The sequence below is a fragment of the Centruroides vittatus genome, unplaced genomic scaffold (genome assembly GCF_030686945.1).
Source record: "Centruroides vittatus isolate TY-2023 unplaced genomic scaffold, ASM3068694v2 contig_544, whole genome shotgun sequence".
Taxonomy (NCBI): Eukaryota; Metazoa; Arthropoda; class Arachnida; order Scorpiones; family Buthidae; genus Centruroides; species Centruroides vittatus.
Window position 1 is genome coordinate 89947 of NW_027122320.1, and position 18560 is coordinate 108506.

Consider the following 18560-nt stretch of genomic DNA (forward strand, 5'->3'; position numbering starts at 1 on the left):
GCTACTAGACGGAGACAATTGCGAGATAGTCAACAAAACCCTATCGGTGAAGGGAATAAGTGGACCGTCTGTAACTTGTGAACCCGTAATTTGTATGAAACTCTCATGTGGTGGCAAGATCATAAAACAGAAGTTTGGGAGCGTCAAAGCAAATACGTTTGTTGATTATGACGCCATTCTTGGAATCGACTTCCTGTGACAGTGCAAAGTGATATGCGAATTGTTATATAAAATCAGCACACGGACACAGGAAGACAAAAGTAATGAGTGTACGCTCACAGTGATGAGTCATGCCACAAGTACAGTTCCAAGGAGAATAAAGGTGGATCATATCCTTCCTCCCCACCAAAGTAAAATGTTTAACTTGATACATACCTTCTCTTCTTGCTTCTCCTCAAAGCTTGAAAATCTAACAGGAACATCAAAATTTTGCCATGATATCGAGTTATCTGAGTCTAGACCGATAAACACTCGGCAATATAGGATACCCCACATTATGCTTCCCAAGTTGAAAGAGAAAATAAACTCTTACTTGGAGGCTGGATTCATAGAAGAGAGTAATTCTCCTTGGAACTCTCCCATACACATTGTAAACAAAGACGATGGAGACATTAGATTTACGTTGGACTTACAACGGATAAATGATGTAACCATTCGTCAGGACTTCCCTATGATGAGGGTTAATGATATTCTGACACAATTCAGAGGAAGTAAGGTGTTTTCAGTCCTTGATTTGAGCTCGGGGTACTTTCAGATCCCCATCAAGAAAGGAGAAAAGGGAGGTTTTTGCTTTCTCCACGCCCTGGGGGAAATATCAACTGTGTCGCATGCCCCAGGGTGGAAAAAACAGTGGTCGTTACTTCTAGAGTGTGATGAACTGCATCTTGGCTCGTTTCATAGGACATTCGTGCTTTGTATTCCAAGACAACGTTGTCCTATTCTCTAGCGACTTAGACAAACATATATCACTCATCCATAAAGTTATGGAGGCAATAGATACGGCAAAACTAAAATTAAATCCAGAGAAGTGTAAATTTTGTGTCCCTGAGATAAGATACTTAGGCCACATCATAAACGGAAATGGAATCAAACCTGACCCTGAGAACGTCAAAGCAATAACGAACGTACCGGCGCCATCTCGCACAAAGGACGTTAGAGCATTCCTCGGAATGGTCAATTATTACTGACCATTTATTCAAAATCTCGCCCATATAGTACAGCCTTTAACTGACTTAACTAAAAAGGGAGCGAAATTCGATTGGAATTATGTGAAAAGAGTTTTAAGAGAATTAAAGAAATGTTAGTTAACACCCAAATGTTAGGACATCCTGATTTTGGGAGCAAATTCCTTTTGAGTACTGATGCCAGCAAGGGATGCATAGGGGCAGTGTTGAACCAGAGGGTGGGGAAGAATAAACATGTCAGCCCAATAGGATTTTATAGTAAGAAGCTGCAAGGGAACAATAGGATGTATTCGACTGTGGAAAAAAAATGTCTGGCATCGTCCTAGCATTACGTCATTTTAGATATCTTGTACTCGGATGCCCGGTGATTGTTTATTCCAATCATAAACCACTAGTATTTCTACAACATATGCAGAATCACAACCAACGTCTAATGCAATGGGCCATGGAATTGAGCGAATATGATCTAACTTTGGCTCATGTAAAAGGAAAAGAGAACATGGTTGCGGATTTTCTCTCAAGAGTTCACAGTGATGTAATTACAAATAATGTGACATCGAATCAGTCTAGACCTATGGAAAAGATTGACAAACTCATAATAAAGTCTCAGGACACTGATAAAATTTTCGGTCCAATTAAACGTAAAATTCTTGGGATAGAGAGATCAAACGACACGGTGGATATGCCTATAGAAAATTTCGATATTATCGACAGTGAACTTGTGACAATTAACCAAGTAGATGATGACTGTCGAATGATTAGAAGATGTGTTGGTGAAAGTGCAGTCAATCAAATTATTTTGACACATCATTGTCACCCCCTTGCTGGTCACATGGGAATCGCCAAAACATTTGCTGCAGTTAAACGCTATTTCTACTTTCCAAAGATGTGGAAAAGGATAGAGGAATTCGTTAGAGTGTGCAAGGTGTGCCAGCGTTATAATCGTCACAAAGGAAAAGCCCCCGTCCAGGATTTCAAAACAGCGTCGCGCCCCATGGTCGAAGTCTCTGTTGATCTTATAGGACCACTCCTAGTAACAGAACAATCAAACCACTATATACTTGTATTCATTGATTTATTCTCAAGATATGCTGAAGCCGTGGCCATCCCCTCCCAAGATGCAAACACAATTGCTGAGGCATTCTTTTGCAATTTCGTCTGCCGATTCGGGTACTCGACTGTACTAATATCGGATCAAGGACCAAATTTGACATCTAGTTCAATGGAGGAAGTGTGCCAAATGTTAGAGGTCAAACAAAGAGTGACGACCGCATACCGTCCCACGTCTAATGGCCTCATCGAACGGTTTAATAAAACAATTGTTGAAATTATCGCCCGCATATCAGATGGGGATAATCGTAATTGGAATACCCACCTCCCAGCAGCCATGTTCGCATATAGAAACGTTTTAAATTCAACCACAGGTGAGACGCCCAATTTTTTAATTTACGGTTTTGACCCCCGCTTCCCTAATGATGACAAGATAGACAGAGTCGAGTGGAACCAGAACATAGAAAGTTACCGCTCAGATCTCGTGGAGAGACTTGAGACTGCGCATAAAGTAGCGCGTGCTCTGAGAGACGAGAGCAAAAGAATAAGTTGGAAATATTGGAATAGACACCGCTCTCTCCGAAAATTTGAAGTAGGAGAATTAGTATGGCTAGCACGACCTCTTCATGATCCTACAAAATGAAAATTCTCTGCAAAGTATTTGGGGCCTTTCTGCATAGTTGATAGGATAAACAAAGTGAACGTAAGAATAAAGGGATGTAAGGATAGGGATGACCAAACAGTCCACATTGACCGGCTCAAGAGGTATGTTGGTCCCGAGAGCAAATTGGTTAATCTTAGAAAAAAGAGAGGCCGTACGCCCCGAAAATTACCAGTCAGAGCTGACTAGATACAAGATAACGAAGAGGAGGAACAAATCGAACTTAGGTCATATAGACAAAGGGAAACTGTTCTACCAGAAAATGATGAGAATTATAAAGATCAAGGTGAGAGAATACCTCAAACTGAAAATAGTTTGAGTGGCGGGTACAACTTGAGAAGGAGTCAAATCGACTTCCGTGCATTGAGTCATGGAAACTACAATTAGATATAAAACTTTGTAAAGATACAAAATGTAGCATATCGATGAGCCCAACATTACTTATAGTGTAAAGAAAGAAAAAATTTTCTGTTTGTTGTTGTTGTAAAGGTTAATGGGAGGAGGGGAGATATGTGGTCTGAAGACCACATGTTCTGTTGCCTAACCGGCTCGTAACCAACCCCTTGGGTGGTTCACGGTGTAAAGGAGGGACAGGCCCTCATAGCATAAAAGCTTCCTGTTGTAAAAGTTAATGGGAGGAGGGGAGATATGTGGTCCAAAGATCACATGTTCTATTGCGTGATCCTTGAGTGGGCTGCAGGGTAAAGAAAGGATGGGCCGTGTTTTCGGAAGAAAAAAGAGAGAGAGAGGGAGATCGCGCATGCTCAACGGAAGAAAAGGACCTTTTTTCGGAAGAAAGAATGGAGAGAGGACGTGTAGACAATAGAGTCGCAAGATTGTTTTTTTTGTGTGTGTTGTTTCTTTTGTTTTAGTGTCTGTTATAGCAAAGGGACAGAGTAGTGATTTGAAGGACTAAAGTAAACTTTAAGTTCCTTGCATTGGAGTCATAGAGCGTGTGATTTATTTCTTTGAAGTTTCTTTTTGTTTTGTTCCTGCACAGGGAATACTCTGAAGATCGAGTATTCCCCACAACATCTTTGTTAATTATCTGCAATATACAGAGACCAAGATTAAAACAATTAACTTTATTCAGCTATTTAACTATTTCTAATATTGTCTAAGGTACAAGAACCTTAGACACTGAAGCTTTGGGCCTGAAAACAGATTGGAAAATAATGAATAATCTGAAATGCATAGTTGAATAGGCAAATAAAGTGAATTGTTTTAATCTTGGTCTCTGTTTATTGTAGATAATTAAGAAAAATGTAATAAAGATAACTAGTCTCACTCATCCAACAGAACCTTTGAACTCCAGTGAAATATGTTTACAAATCAGCAAACGTTTTCAACCCCATCTGGGTCTTCCTCGGGCTACGGTTGTAAGGAATTCAAATACGTGTGAAATGGAACGACAAAACGGAAGCGAATGTGATTCAAATTTAGAATAATTTAGAAAAATTCTAAATTTGAATCACATTCGCTTCAGTTTCGCTGTTCCATTTCACACGTATTTGAATTCCTTACAACCGTAGCCCGAGGAAGACCCAGATGGGGTTGAAAACGTTTGCTGATTTGTAAACATATTTCACTGGAGTTCAAAGGTTTTGTTGGATGAATTATATTTCCTCCAGTATTCAATAGGACATTCATTTGTTATACTAGTCTCACTATCAGAATCAATAAAATTAAATTCCTTGGTGTCAGGATATTAATCAAGAATCAAAAGTCTTACCATCTTTCTCTTCCGACATCACTGTGTGACAAAGGGCAAGCAGAGAAAAAAACTCATGAACGTGTTGGTCCCCATTTTTAGCATCGTCTAAAAGTGCCTTGTCATAAAACTTAAAGCTTGGTTCGTAGACAGGATTACTAGAGAAGTCGACAGAGGGAGTATCCTAAAATTGAATTTTTAAATAAAACAAAACTTCAATGATTAGTAAACTACTTTCACATAACCAATAACATTTGTATTCAAAATAAAATATTTAATAAAATAACATACCAACACCAATATCCAGCAAAAGAAATAAACTTTACTAAATAAAGCACCACCTCCTATGCCATGCAATGAAACTCCACAAATAAAACACACAGAAAGTGTTGAAACATACAAGGCATTCAAAGAAGGATATGGCAATTAACTTTAAAGAAACAGATTCAATCTCTACATCTTGAAGAGCATTACATCAATTGCCTAATTCTGTTTGGCAGTATGACCTAACAAACATGAGCAAATTCTCCACGCAATGATCTTTTTAAAAACATTCTGTTCCAACTTTCATAATTTTAATTTTGCTGTTCTATTCTGTGTTCTATCACTTAAACCTGGGAATGCCCATTTTAGACAGTTGAAAGCATTTGTTTTCAGTAAAATTTATTCCTTCTGCTGGATATTGGTGTTGGTGTTGTTACTCTATTGGAGTACTAAACCAGTTTTCATTCACAGACTTTATAAGATGTTTTAATTAAAATAAGCGCTTAATTAAATAAAATATTTTATTTCAAATTTGAGTATTGCCATTTGTGTAAAAATTTACAAAACCTACTCACAAGGATAGGGCCAGATTTTCGGGTCTCCAATTCGAACAAACCTTAGTCCAAAACACAAACAGCTCCTTGTCTAAATAATATGACCCACTTCTCAAGTATTTAAAAAAAATCTGTTTCTGAAAATTGAGTGTTTGGCTTATAAGTCTTTGGAAGTTTCACTTCTTATAATGGCAATAACCAAGTGAATAAAACATTAGGTACAGAAGATACACGATGCAGGTTCGAACCTTTACAATTTTAGTTTTTTTTATGTGTAACAAAATTATTTTATTATTTTACTATATCATTAGCATTATTATTACTATTATTATTCCTTGTGCTTAAATGTTATAAAACAACAGATTAAAAAAAATATTTAGATATGGTGATACTGGCATATTTGAAGTGTAACAGACATGAGAGCATGAGGAAACTGTTCATAACATTAAGTATTAAAAAAAATGCTGCAGCTATGCTACTGTATTTTCTTATCAACCTTGTCTTTTTTCTCCATTTGCAGTAATGTCTAAAGCCTATTCACTTATGTTGACATAGTATGTAACCACTAGTGAAAACATCTGAAAATAAATATGAAGAAATAAAGATTTTATTTAACTACATACAAGATTTAAATCTAGACTTTGTTCTCATGAAAGAGGAAATGATGTCATGTTTTTTCAATCTCTTCTTAAACACAAGGAATAATAATAGTAATAATAATAATACTAATTATATAGTAAAATAATAAAAATTTTCTTACATATAGAAGAACTAAAATTGCAAAACTTTGAACTTACATTGTATAGCTCCAGTGCCTAGCATCTTATCCACTCAGCTATCACCATTACAAGAACTGATACTTCAAAAAACTTATAAGCAAAACACTTAATTTTCAGAGGCCTCTTTTTGGAAAATGCTTGAGAAGTAGGATCTGTTATTTCGACAAGAAACTGTTTGTGTTTAGAGCTATGTGCTTACAAAGTTTTGTTTGAACATCTGGCCCTCTCCTTGTTAGTTATGACAAGTTTCAACACCAATACACTTCTTACTAAAAACTCAATTATACATTTTGCACTTAAAGGTTTTTATTTGATGGGTCTTAGATGAATAATAATTCGTCTTAGATAATTATTATTCGTTATTAATTATTCGTCTTAGACGAATAATAATGGCTCCACCGGCCGGTTTTTATAAGAGATACAGAAAGTTAGCTGTTAAAATTGTGAAGTTAAACTCCAAGTTGGAATTCTTAAAAGAGTGTCGGATAAACGGCATCTTTCCGGTGTCGATATTTCGGATCAGGATTCCTGAAGAATGCATATCCTTGCGAGAAAAAGTAAGAATGCTTTGTTTGAATAAATCAATTAGGAACGCAAAAAACTTGAAGTATAGGGCTATTAAGGACCTGGTAGACCTGGAGGAACAAATGTTTACTGAGGACCCGAATGCTTTGGCAGATAGCAATGTAAAGGTAGTTGAATTGAGTGACCAGATACAAACGCGTTTGAATAGGAAATACAAGAAGAAGCTACAATGGTTATGTTTAAAGCAACTGAATAAAAAATCGAATAAGGTGAAACCAACCCCGTACATATTATGGGACCAGGTCCACATCCCCCGAAATGTCGAACGCCTCCTTGATAAAGGACCGAATTATGCTCTTGACAGTAATGGAAACTGGCGAGGCATGATAGCTGAGATTGAAAGGGGGCTCCTGGGTATGGATGAGATAGAAAAAGAATATTTTAGATGGAAAGCGGCATTCCGAAGTGAGAAATATGCAGGGAAGCGTAAGGAGTGGACCGATATTAAAAGAGCGAAGAAATGGTTGACAGACAATGGTTTAATAATCACCAGGGCTGATAAAAGCAAGCATTTGGTAGTAATGAAAAAGCAACGTTATGTTGAGGCCCTAGAAGATTACATAAGAAAAACTGAATGCGAAAGGGTTGAACATGACATAGTAAGAAAAATAGACGGAAAGGTAAAAAGGTTGGAGAAATCTCCCTTGGCATCAATCTTCCCTTTCCTGAAAGGAGCGCACGTCACGAACCCGGGTGTACCCAGGTTGTTTGGTTTCGCAAAGACGCATAAAACCAACAAGGAAATTAGACCCGTGGTCGAGAAATGTAAAGGCCCCACGTATAAACTGGAAAAGCGTATGCACTCGTATTTATCGGAGTTGATTGGCGATCACCAGTTTGTTACAAAGAACCCGATGAATGTGGTAAAGGAGCTGCAAGGGTTGGCCTTAATGGATAATGAGGTTGGGTCAGTAATGGACTTTGAGAGCATGTATCCATCGATCAAACCATCCTCATGTTTTGATGCGCTAATGGAAGTGTTATATAGCTTACATCCAACGGCTGTAGAATACCGTAAGGACCTTGAGATGATGGCAAATCTGGTATGTGTTCAATCGTTTTTCGTTTTCGAGGGTAAAGTCTATAAACAGCTGAAAGGTGTCCCGATGGGCAGCCCAATGTCTGGTTTGCTGTGCGAGTTAGTTGTAAGAAAAATGGAGCGCATCACACTTAACAACTTCAAGGAGGACATAATCATGTATAAAAGGTACGTGGACGATGTGCTGGTTATATGGAGGAACCACGCAAGAATACAACAATTCTTAAGTGCCATGAATTCCAACGATCATGGCCTAAAGCTGAGCTTGGAGCAAGTTAGTAGCGACAGAATTACATTTTTTGGACATTAGTATTGCATTTAGGAACGGGTCAATAGATACGAAGGTGTATATCAAACCTACACACGACCCGCTGTATATACCGTCAACATCGAATGATCCTATTACTTATAAGCTCTCAGCGTTTAGAGCTTTAATTAGAAGAGCGTTTCAGTATTGCTCTAACATACTCGATACGATGCGAGAGCTGGATAGAATCAGGCAAGTGGCTAAGGTGTTGGGATTTGGTCCAAGAACTGTTGAACGTTTGATTGCCGCTTACAGGAATCCTAAAGTAAACAAGAAAAAACGGGATCTGACAAACGGTATCACGAAATTCACGTATAATAAACGTCTATCATCGGTCATGGAAGGTATTGCGGGCCGCATGAACAGCACTATTGTATACAAAAGAGCTCCCTCGATATATAGGCTACTAAGGAACGACAAAGATGCAATTAGACCGAGTGAACAACCAGGTGTGTACTCGATACCGTACAGCAACGACCAGTTAAAGATTGATAAAGAATACATCGGGGTCACGACGAGAAGCCTAAGTAAAAGGATTAAGGAACACAGATATGACGTGGCGAAGGGTAAATGCACAACAACGTTAGCAAAAATGGCGCAGACTGAGGGGTCCGTGGTGAAATGGGATGAAGCCAGGATCTTAACACCGATACATTCGCCGACACTTGCGGCTACAACCGAAAAATGTGAAATTTATAAGTCCGGCTTAACCAAAAAATGCTTAAATTACAAGGATGCGGCGATTTTACCATCAGCTTGGAAGTTTTTAATTAAAAAAGTCACAGGAATACATTAAATACGGCAAAAGGATTGCCTAGAGAACTATAGACTATAGATTTTTACAATGTACACATGTAACATTGACATATTTTATTTTATTATTTTCTATGTTGTTTATATTAGTTTTAGTTTACGTTATCCAGCGTAGCGCGTGAGTTCTTTTTTTGTAGTTTATTTCAATTTGAAATTGCTTGTTCGAAATTGTATTCGAATGTAGTTAGCCTGACGATGGCTCATGGAGTGGGCCGAAAACGTTTGTTTTTGATTAAATTTAAACGTTCTCAGCATCAAGGTGTTTTTTGTCTTATCAAAGTCTATTACTTTCACAGGAGAAAATATACAAAGCATTACTGCCCTAAAGTTAAAAAATAATACAATCTTGTGAAATTTAACAAATCTGATGTCAATAGAGAGTTGCGGGCAAAGTTTAAACGTTAAACTTGAACAGTAAGCAGAAGTACACGTTCGACATTTGAACTCCAAGCAAAACATGTTGCACCACAAGTTTCCATCGCACACTGACTCATAAAATTTTGTTAGAAAATGGCAGAAATGTTTAACAACGAATGTTACTAGCAAAGGTAAATAAACAAAGTAAACTATTTTAATGTATTTATAGGATGTTTAATAACACTATATAATTATTTTTAATTAGTGTTGTGTCTCCTACTTTACGATAAGATGATAGGACTACCTTATACTTTTGTTGAGGGAAGTAGTGGCTTATGTAAATCCGAAAGCAGCTCGGGAAATTATTTTTAGAAACTTTACAAACGTCTTATGCTACTGATGGTAGAAGATGCTGCGAAAAAACAAACCTACTCCTACAGAATTATGATAAGTTATTATGAACACAAATATATGTAAATTCTATAAACACTTCATATCACTTGCAAAAAAGTTCAATAATTAAATATTTCTAAATTAAAATCATCTGTTTCTTTACAATATTATTCACAAATGCTTAAATAATCATTATTTTAATAAAATATATCACAATTTTAACTCCAAACACAAAAAAATGAAGAAGTTTAAGCCCAACTTCTACTCGCTGTAGCAAATGCCATTGTCAACCTTCTAGAATTGTCAGATGGCTGTGCTTGACATCCAACATTCACATTTTTGCAATGAAAATGTCAGTTGCAACCTCTCTAATACATAAATGCTGAAATTATTTATAGTGAGATGATATTTGATAAGTTTAGTTTTTTGCATTTACAGATCAAATACAAAAAATATATATAAAAATCTCATTTTTAAACCCATAAGTATTTTATAATGTTAGATAGTAGAGAAAATGTAGAAATTGAAGATATATATATGCTTGACTATGATTATAAGTAAAAATATAAAAATTGCATTAATTTGCTTTATGATCGAGCAGATACAATGCCTGAAGTGACACAATGAAAATTGATGCACTTGAATGAGAATTAAACTGTCAACAGTGGAATCAAATAGATTTTCTTCAATTTCTGTCCATTTCACATTCAAAAATCAAAATTATGCTTTAGATTGGCTGACAAATTTCAACTGTAAACAATTTCAAATTTGAATTTGAAAAGTAACTCTTTCCAAAGTTATGAATTTCAACCTGTCATCAGTTACAAAGAATTCAGATCACTCGTGGTAATTTTAAAAATAGTATAAATAAAAATAAATACCTTCTATAACCGATAACCGGCGTGAAATATTTATAAACCAGCAAACCTTTCCGCTGCCTCTCCTGGTCTCTTCCTCAGGCCAATTTTTGCTGTAACTGGATTCGATAATCGAATGCTTTGAATAAATGGAACGTGTTCCGCTTCTAAAAGTTCGAGTATGTGTGGCAACCGCATGCTGTTCTAAACATTTAAATTTCTTTAGAGTCACCAAAATGTCCACTATGCACTAGAATAAAGGATAATAAATCCGATATTACCCGCCATAAATATACAACGGCATTGTCCACGTATGCAGCAAACCCGGATATAACACCGATTTTTAATGAGGCAAGAGTGATCCGCACCACCCAACATCAAGAACATCTGAGAACTTTGGAAGTGAAAGAAATTTTCAAGGCCGATCACACAACAACATGCATCAATTTCAAAGAAGAAATGAATGACAGCTTGGCAATTTTTATTGGAAGAAAGGTCATGAATGGTTAAATGTTACACATAATTAGCATAGAATGTGCACATCGTTTTCCCAACGGAAAAAAAGAAATTTAAATGTTTAGAATGGCACGTGGTTGCCGCACGTACTCGAACTTTTAGAAGTGGAACACGTTCCATTTATTCAAAGCATTCGATTATCGAATCCAGTTACAGCAAAAATTGGCCTGAGGAAGAGCCCAGGAGGTGCAGCGAAGACGTTTGCCAGTTTATAAATATTTCACGCCAGTTATCGGTTATAGAAGGTATTTATTTTTGTTTATACAACCCGGTGTGGGAGAAGCTTTAGATAGTATAAATAGGCAGTCTGTATTTTGTGTCATTACTTTCCTATGAAATTTTGCACCTTTCATATTCTTTATTTCATATATAGTCATTTTAAGATCACTTGCATTTATTGTTTTCCCTTAATTTTTAAAAAAACAAAAATGGCTTCACATATAAATAAAAATTACTAACCTTATGCAGGCCTTGCATTTAATTGTAAAAATTATTCCGAACATTTTTGGGTCGTAGCTAGAACCTTCATTACATTTCGTTAAATAACTGAATCCCTCCAGTGCTGGAATTCCAGCTTGAAATGCATAGATTTTGATGTATTTGAATTTGAATGTTTTCTTTTTTAAAATTTTCTTTCACTGAATATTCAATAGGATACATCTATTCATAGCCCCCACATTGTTTACTATAATGTTGGGTCAAATATAGAAGCTATACTATTTGACCCAAACATTATAGTATAGTTATAATGTTTGGGCTGCAATTTGAAAAAATTGTAGCTGAATAAATTTCCACTGCTGTATGTTTGTCCTTTCTTAATCTTGAGAACAGCTTTAGATAGACAAGAGTCAAGACCAGATATAAAAAGCTTAGTAGTAGTAGACCCCAATTAACTATATACAAGCTTCCACTTTTGGCCAAAAGTCACATTATTTCAATTAAAAACTTTCCACCTGAACAGCATGAGATACATGACTTCATTGTTAACAGAAAAAGTATGATGTTCAGGGGCAAAAAACTACTAAACTCAAGTGCATTGTGTGAAAAATTGCAGCCTGGCATTATAACAATGTCATAATAAGTAATTGTTCATTGTTCATTCTTCTCTAAAATGGATAGATAGACCTATTCATTTTAAAGAAAAATAAATCTTAAGAGAATGGTAGGCTATATTTAACCCGACATTGTAGTAAGCAATAAAAGGGCTATTGGATAAATGCATGCTAAAATAATACATTTATATGTTTTTCAAATAATCTTTTTTTTTATTTGAGTGCACCATCCTGAAGTGAGTATTACACTAAATCAATAATTACATACATAAAATGACAAGAGGTAGGTAAGAAAATGAACAATGCACATAGAAATTATCAAGCATGGTTAGCTAACACCATAATTCAAAGAAGCAGTTACCTTTTTTTTTCTTAAAGATATTGTTAATAAAATTAGAAAAATAAGCACAGAGTTCCTTGGACATAAAAATGGCTGGACAGGGCCAACCATATCCCAAGGACAGAACTTCCAACATTAGCCTGAAGCGTTCAACTTCATAGATGTGACATTCATAAATTGTGTGTTTTACAGTTTCAGCTTCACCCGTTGCGCATGAGCAGAAGGTACTGCTGGCTAAATTACATGCTGCTAGATAGCAATTAAAATTACCATGTCCAGTTAGTATCTGAGAAAAGGAATAGGAAAAGTTCTTAATTGGATTCTAGAGAAAATCATAAACTGATGAGTAGAACATCTTGGTGACATTTCCTTTAGTCGAAGAAGTCCATAACTGGTTCCATGCAGAGATAAGATGGTCAGGACATTTCTAGAATAAGGCTGTAAAGTCAGAGGTAAGTTTTCATCTTCAGAAGCATCTCTTGCCACAGCATCTGCCATCTCATTACCCATCACACCTGCATGTCCTGGGACATAGAAGAATTTAAAATACTTCAAACTTAAGCTTACAGTTTCTTGAATATTCCTAATCTGACTACTTCAAAAGTCAATATTCATAAGATAGGTCAAAGCAGAATTATAGTCACTAAAAATTGAAATAACTTTGAATTGGTCAGGAAGTGTCAAACTCTATTGAACTGCCTGATGGATTGTAGCTAATTCAGCTTGATATATAGCAGTAGCCTGATTGTAACACTGCCTAAAAATATGCTGAGGGTTCTCGTGTAGGTGGGTATATACACATACACTTGAGCCAACACCAAGCTCGGACTTAAAACCGTCTGTGAAGATGTAAACGTCACTCAAAATAGCAGGCCCAGGAATAGGAATAGGATCAAGAGACACATCAGGCAGGTTGAAGTCGACTTGATGTAAAGAACTATTGTGAACAACCCACTCTTGTAGGAATAAGTTGATACCAGTCCTCCAAAAGAGACGCTTGTGGAAAGTGCTGATGCAACCTGTCCTCATATAATACTGGAGCACCTTAGCTTGCAGGGCCAGGGGCCAAGGAAGAACATGATGAACCTGCCAGAACTGTCAGAGCATCTGTAGATACACAACAAACTCTACAAACTTTTTTCAACAGAAAAATACATTGTGCACTAAGAAGTTCAGAAGCATATGAGGTCTTGTAGGAAACATGAGCCCAACAAGAAGCTGCATAAAAGACTAGCTCCGTTGATCAAAGTTGAGACAGCTGCAGAAGTTAAGCCCCAGGTACACCGTGCACATCTCATGAGTTGATTACAAAATTGTTTGACCCGAGCCAAAATGTACTCTAGATGGTTTCTGTAGGTTAACTTAGTGTCAAGATAGACAGCCAAGTACTTGTGGGTGCTGACCCAGTTAATAATCACATTATTGAGTTTCAGAGGTGGAAACGAATACTTATACTTAGAAGTAAAGAGCATTCCTACAGTTTTGTTTGTGCTAAATAAAAGTTTGTTTTCTTGTGCACAGTCTTGCACAGACTCCAGAGCTATATTTAGCTTCTCCTGCACTATTTGAGGATCTGCATGCTGATAGACTATCACAATATCATCTGCAAATGCTTGTACGAAGACATTTACAGTTTTATTGCACAAAGGAGAGTTAACAATAATATTCCATAGAAATGGAGAGAGTACACTGCCCTGCAGGAATAATTTAGTAAGATGTTTTTCACAAGAAACACCCTGTGATATCAAACGAACCTTCCTATTCCTTAGATAAAAACATATCACACTGATCAGATAAAGCAGGTAGTGCAGCTTAATAAGATAACTAATGATGCTAGGATGCAAAGTGTTGTTGAAAGCCAGACATAATATCCAGAAAAATTACTGCTGTGTATTTCCTATTATTAAGTCCATTCTGGATGTATTGTCAAGTTGAACAGGGCACCCTCTGCTGATCTTCCCTTTACAAACCCCCATTGTTTATCAGAAAACCAGTCATGGACAGAAGCCTTCCAATTGAGCCTGTTGAGCAGAATCCTTTCAAAAACTTTACCCACAACTGAGGTTAGACTTATTGGTCTGAACCATTTGTAGGTTTCTGTGCTAACTGAACCTTTTGGAATAAGATTAACCTCTGCCACTTTCGAGCACAATGGAAAATATGAATTATATAAACAACCATTAAACAACTTTAAAAGAAGTTGCTCAAGATGAGTATAGCATTTCTATAGCATAACTGCATAAATGCCATCAGGTCCAAGAGACTTGGTAGGTGCGGCAGAAAACACAGCCTGCTTAAGTTCAGTTTCAGTGACAAAAAAAAAATTCCTAGATTGACTAGAATGTGCTTCAGTCATAAGGGATCTCAGTTTCCCGTGAAATTCAGTATCATTAATTGGATTGTTGTCAGGAAAGTAGCCAAGCAGCGCAGTGTGGAGGATATATCATGAGTAAACCCACCAGAGTCCTGGACAGATTTAAACGTAGAGTTGGTTGATTTGCTGCGACTAATAATTCTATATATATTTCTCCAAGGATTATCACTCCCTTTCATGTTACAGTACAATTTCCAGGAACTTGCTTTTGCCTTGTGTAGTTCCTTAACATAACTTCTCTTTGCTTCTCTATAATCAGTTTCAAAAACTGTTCTTCAAGTGGAATCTCTCTGCCTTTGATATCTTTGTCTCAACCTGTTAACTTCTTTGCGATGGAGCATGAGCTAAGAAGTCCACCACGGCACTGACCCGAGACAAGGAAATTTCTTCAGAATTGAGATAGATGCCACTGAATGAATAACATGATTAATTTGTTGGCAGAAGTTATCAATGCTGAGTTTAGATGAGAGTGAAACCTCCAAGATGGAAAAGTCAAGCTTACTTAAGACAGCATTTATGAAACCTGCCCAGTTAGCTTTGTGAAGGTTATTTTTTTCTTTAATGGTTGTTTGACGAAAAGTTGTTGTAATTGTAAAATATAGGGCATTAGTTTGTTAGTTTTCTTTATATTGTAAAGGTATTTATTTTTTAACCTTTACTTTATACTTTTTGTACAGTAGAGCATCGATTATCCGACCCCCGATTAACCGACCGCGTTCTAGTTGGCAAATTCAAATGTCCGCTAGTGATGTGGCACTAAATATTTGGTTATGTCTTGGCTACTTTAATATTATTTTTGTTAAATTTTTGCATGTTTTAGCTGCAAAAATTTAACAAAAATTTAGCTGACAGCACTGGCTCGACCATGAAAGGGAGGCTAGTATTTAAACCAGGCCTAATACACTATACTAATAATGTATTTTTTCATACTTTTCGGTTATCAGACTTTTCAGTAATCCGACCAACCCCAGTCCCCAATTAAGTCAGATAATCGATGCTCTATGTAATTTCAAATATTTATTTCAATTACGTTTTACATCATATTTTCAATGCATTCTTTCTAATTGTCTAATCTTAAAAACATCATTTTTCTGAGTACAATAAAAAATAACATTATTAAGTTGACTGATTTCTAACCAGGAGGAAACAATTTTTATTGGGGCCATAAAATACAGTGGTACCTCGTATAACGTACTTAATCCGTTCCAGGTGCACGTCCGTTAAGTGAAATGTCCATTATACGAAATGCATTTTCCCATATAAATACATGTTAAAACATCTAATTCGTTCCGCAGCATAAAATAACCGTACTGTATCATAAAAAAATGAACATGGGGTGCAATCTTTTATTCCTCTGCGTAACTCTGTGCGAGCAACATCCGTTAAAAATTTCCTGCGGAACGCGTTCCTAAATTCCGGTGGGAGTGCACGCCGTCGAACGGCAAAAACGGCGAGCTGTGATTTTCCGTGCCGTTGTCAGAAGCACACATTCTTACACACGCAACAATATTACAATTCTGTCATCGGTTTTCACATTCCAGCCTCCGGCTCGTTTCTTTTTGAATGATCCTCATATATACCAAAATTATTTTAAAAAGTCAAAAAAGTTTAAAATGGAAAAATAAATTTAATACCAGAAAAAAAGGGTTTATTCAAAAAATATTTATACCACAGATCTAATAAAAAACCAGAAATAATAGAAGAAAAAGTAGTTTATTCATTTGATTGTAATTGTAAACAAAGGAAAACATATATAAGTGAAACTAAACAGAAATTAAAAATACATATCAAAGAACATATATGAGTCATTAAGGGAAATTATGCAAATTTGGCAGTGGACGAACATTTTAACAGAGAAGGATGCAAAATAAATTTTAATACAATAAAAATAAAGAAAAAAAAAGTAACAATTTTAAAAAACAGTTATATGACCATATCTACATAAAAAGGCAAACCAATAAAATCAACAACAACCTGGAATGAGAAATCCACCAATCACAGAATAGTATAATTGATAATGTTAGTAATAGGCAAAGGGTATATAAAGCGATAGTGAGAACTGAAATGTAATTTGTGCATTCTAATGAACAAGGATGAATATGTAAGTTAAATTTATTTTACCAACAATTTTTAAGATTTGTAAATTTAAATACATCTTAAAAATTTCTTTAATACAGAAAGGTGTATTCAAATAAAATTATAATTGTGATTCTTCTGAATGTGATTTACGCATATTTTGACGTAATTAGCTACAAGAAAACTGTAAGTTGAATGCCTTATTGTCGGGTTTTAAAGTATTGTAGAAAAAATTCTTTTAAATGTTATATATCTTGATTTTAGCATATTGTTGTGGTAAACCTGCTGAAGAGGGACCTAGTGGTCCGAAACACAAATATTATGTGTATTGTGTGTACAGGGAAAACAACAGGTAAAAAATAAAAAATTTCTTTTTCTGAATAAGAATTCCTCCTTTGCAAAAATTGGCACACCAGTATAATAGTCTTATTAATATGGTAAGTCCTTAGTTGACAATAATATAATAAAAAGCATAATATAAGGATAAAGGCAATTGAATTAATAGTTAACTTCTAAGTATTTTATGGCCCCAATAAAAACTGTTCCCTCCTGGTTAGAAATCAGTCAACTTAATAATGTTATTGTTTTATTGTACTCAGAAAAATGATGTCTTTAAGATTAGACAATTAGAAAGAATGCATTGAAAATATGATGTAAAATGTAATTGAAATAAATATTTGAAATTACAAAAAATATTGACCTCTAAGCACTTGACTTCTAAATATCTTTCTAGACCAGGCCTTGCCAACCCGCAGCCCGTCACGTTAAATTGTATGGCCTGCTAAGCGATATTATATATCTATTAAAACTTTTGTTTTCCATTATATGTATACCAAAACAATTAAATAAATGAAAATTTGTATATGTCATTGTTATAATGTGCAAGTTTGAGTACGAACTCTTGGTATAACAATAAAATCTTATTCATTTTGTATTTGTTTTACTTTTTTAAAAAGCATCTTTGCCTAAATTATGGCTCACCGTAATATTACGCATGATCAAAGTGGCCCACAAAACAATTTGAGTTGGCTAGAGCTGTTCTAGACGGTGTTGAAGAGATCTTAATTATGATCATCAGTATATAATACTCAACTCAATGCAACAAAACCTTTTAAAAGATCCAAAAAATGGAACTGGATTATGCAGTATATTATGCGCCATTTATTTCAAGTATAACACAATGTGAATGGAAGGTATTTTAGAAATGTTTTCAATGATTACAAAGATTAAATTAATGAACAATTTGTTCACTATTTTTGAAATGGTTTTAATGAGTCTATGTCATATTCAATATTATAATATGATTAGCATCTCACAAAATCAGCATGTGATATAAAAGCTTACCTCTGTAATTTCTAAAGGTTGACCAGTAATTTCATCCAAAACATCTCCATATAATTTACCCATGATGGTACACTTTAGAAAAGCCATGATGTTCTGTGTTAAAGTTCCTGTTTTGTCTGAGAAAATATATTCAATCTGTCCCAATTCTTCATTTAAAGTGGTGGTCCTAGAGCAAGCAGGAGTGTCATTTGTGGCATAATACATTTCTTCATCCCAGTTAATCCATAAACTGTGACAAAACCGAATCACCTCCACACTAACAAACAAATTGATGTTATTTTCACAGAAAAATATATTCTTTAGT

The 18560-nt window shown here is 35.5% G+C and overlaps 1 protein-coding gene and 1 long non-coding RNA gene across 2 annotated transcripts in view; one reads left to right on the forward strand and one right to left on the reverse strand.

Annotated features, from left to right (window-relative positions):
- LOC136978506 (phospholipid-transporting ATPase ID-like) overlaps positions 1-18560 on the reverse strand; it is a 145340-nt gene that overhangs the window by 38025 nt on the left and 88755 nt on the right. Inside the window, exons 10-11 of the mRNA XM_067274224.1 lie at positions 18257-18512; positions 4628-4790 (exon numbers count right to left, since the gene is read on the reverse strand). Coding sequence (XP_067130325.1) covers positions 4628-4790; positions 18257-18512 — 419 coding nt within the window. The remainder of the gene's footprint in view (positions 1-4627; positions 4791-18256; positions 18513-18560) is intronic.
- On the forward strand, positions 16752-17314 carry LOC136978508 (uncharacterized). Its single transcript, XR_010881236.1, has 3 exons — positions 16752-16937; positions 17014-17098; positions 17177-17314. It is a non-coding gene; the product is annotated as an uncharacterized lncRNA (long non-coding RNA).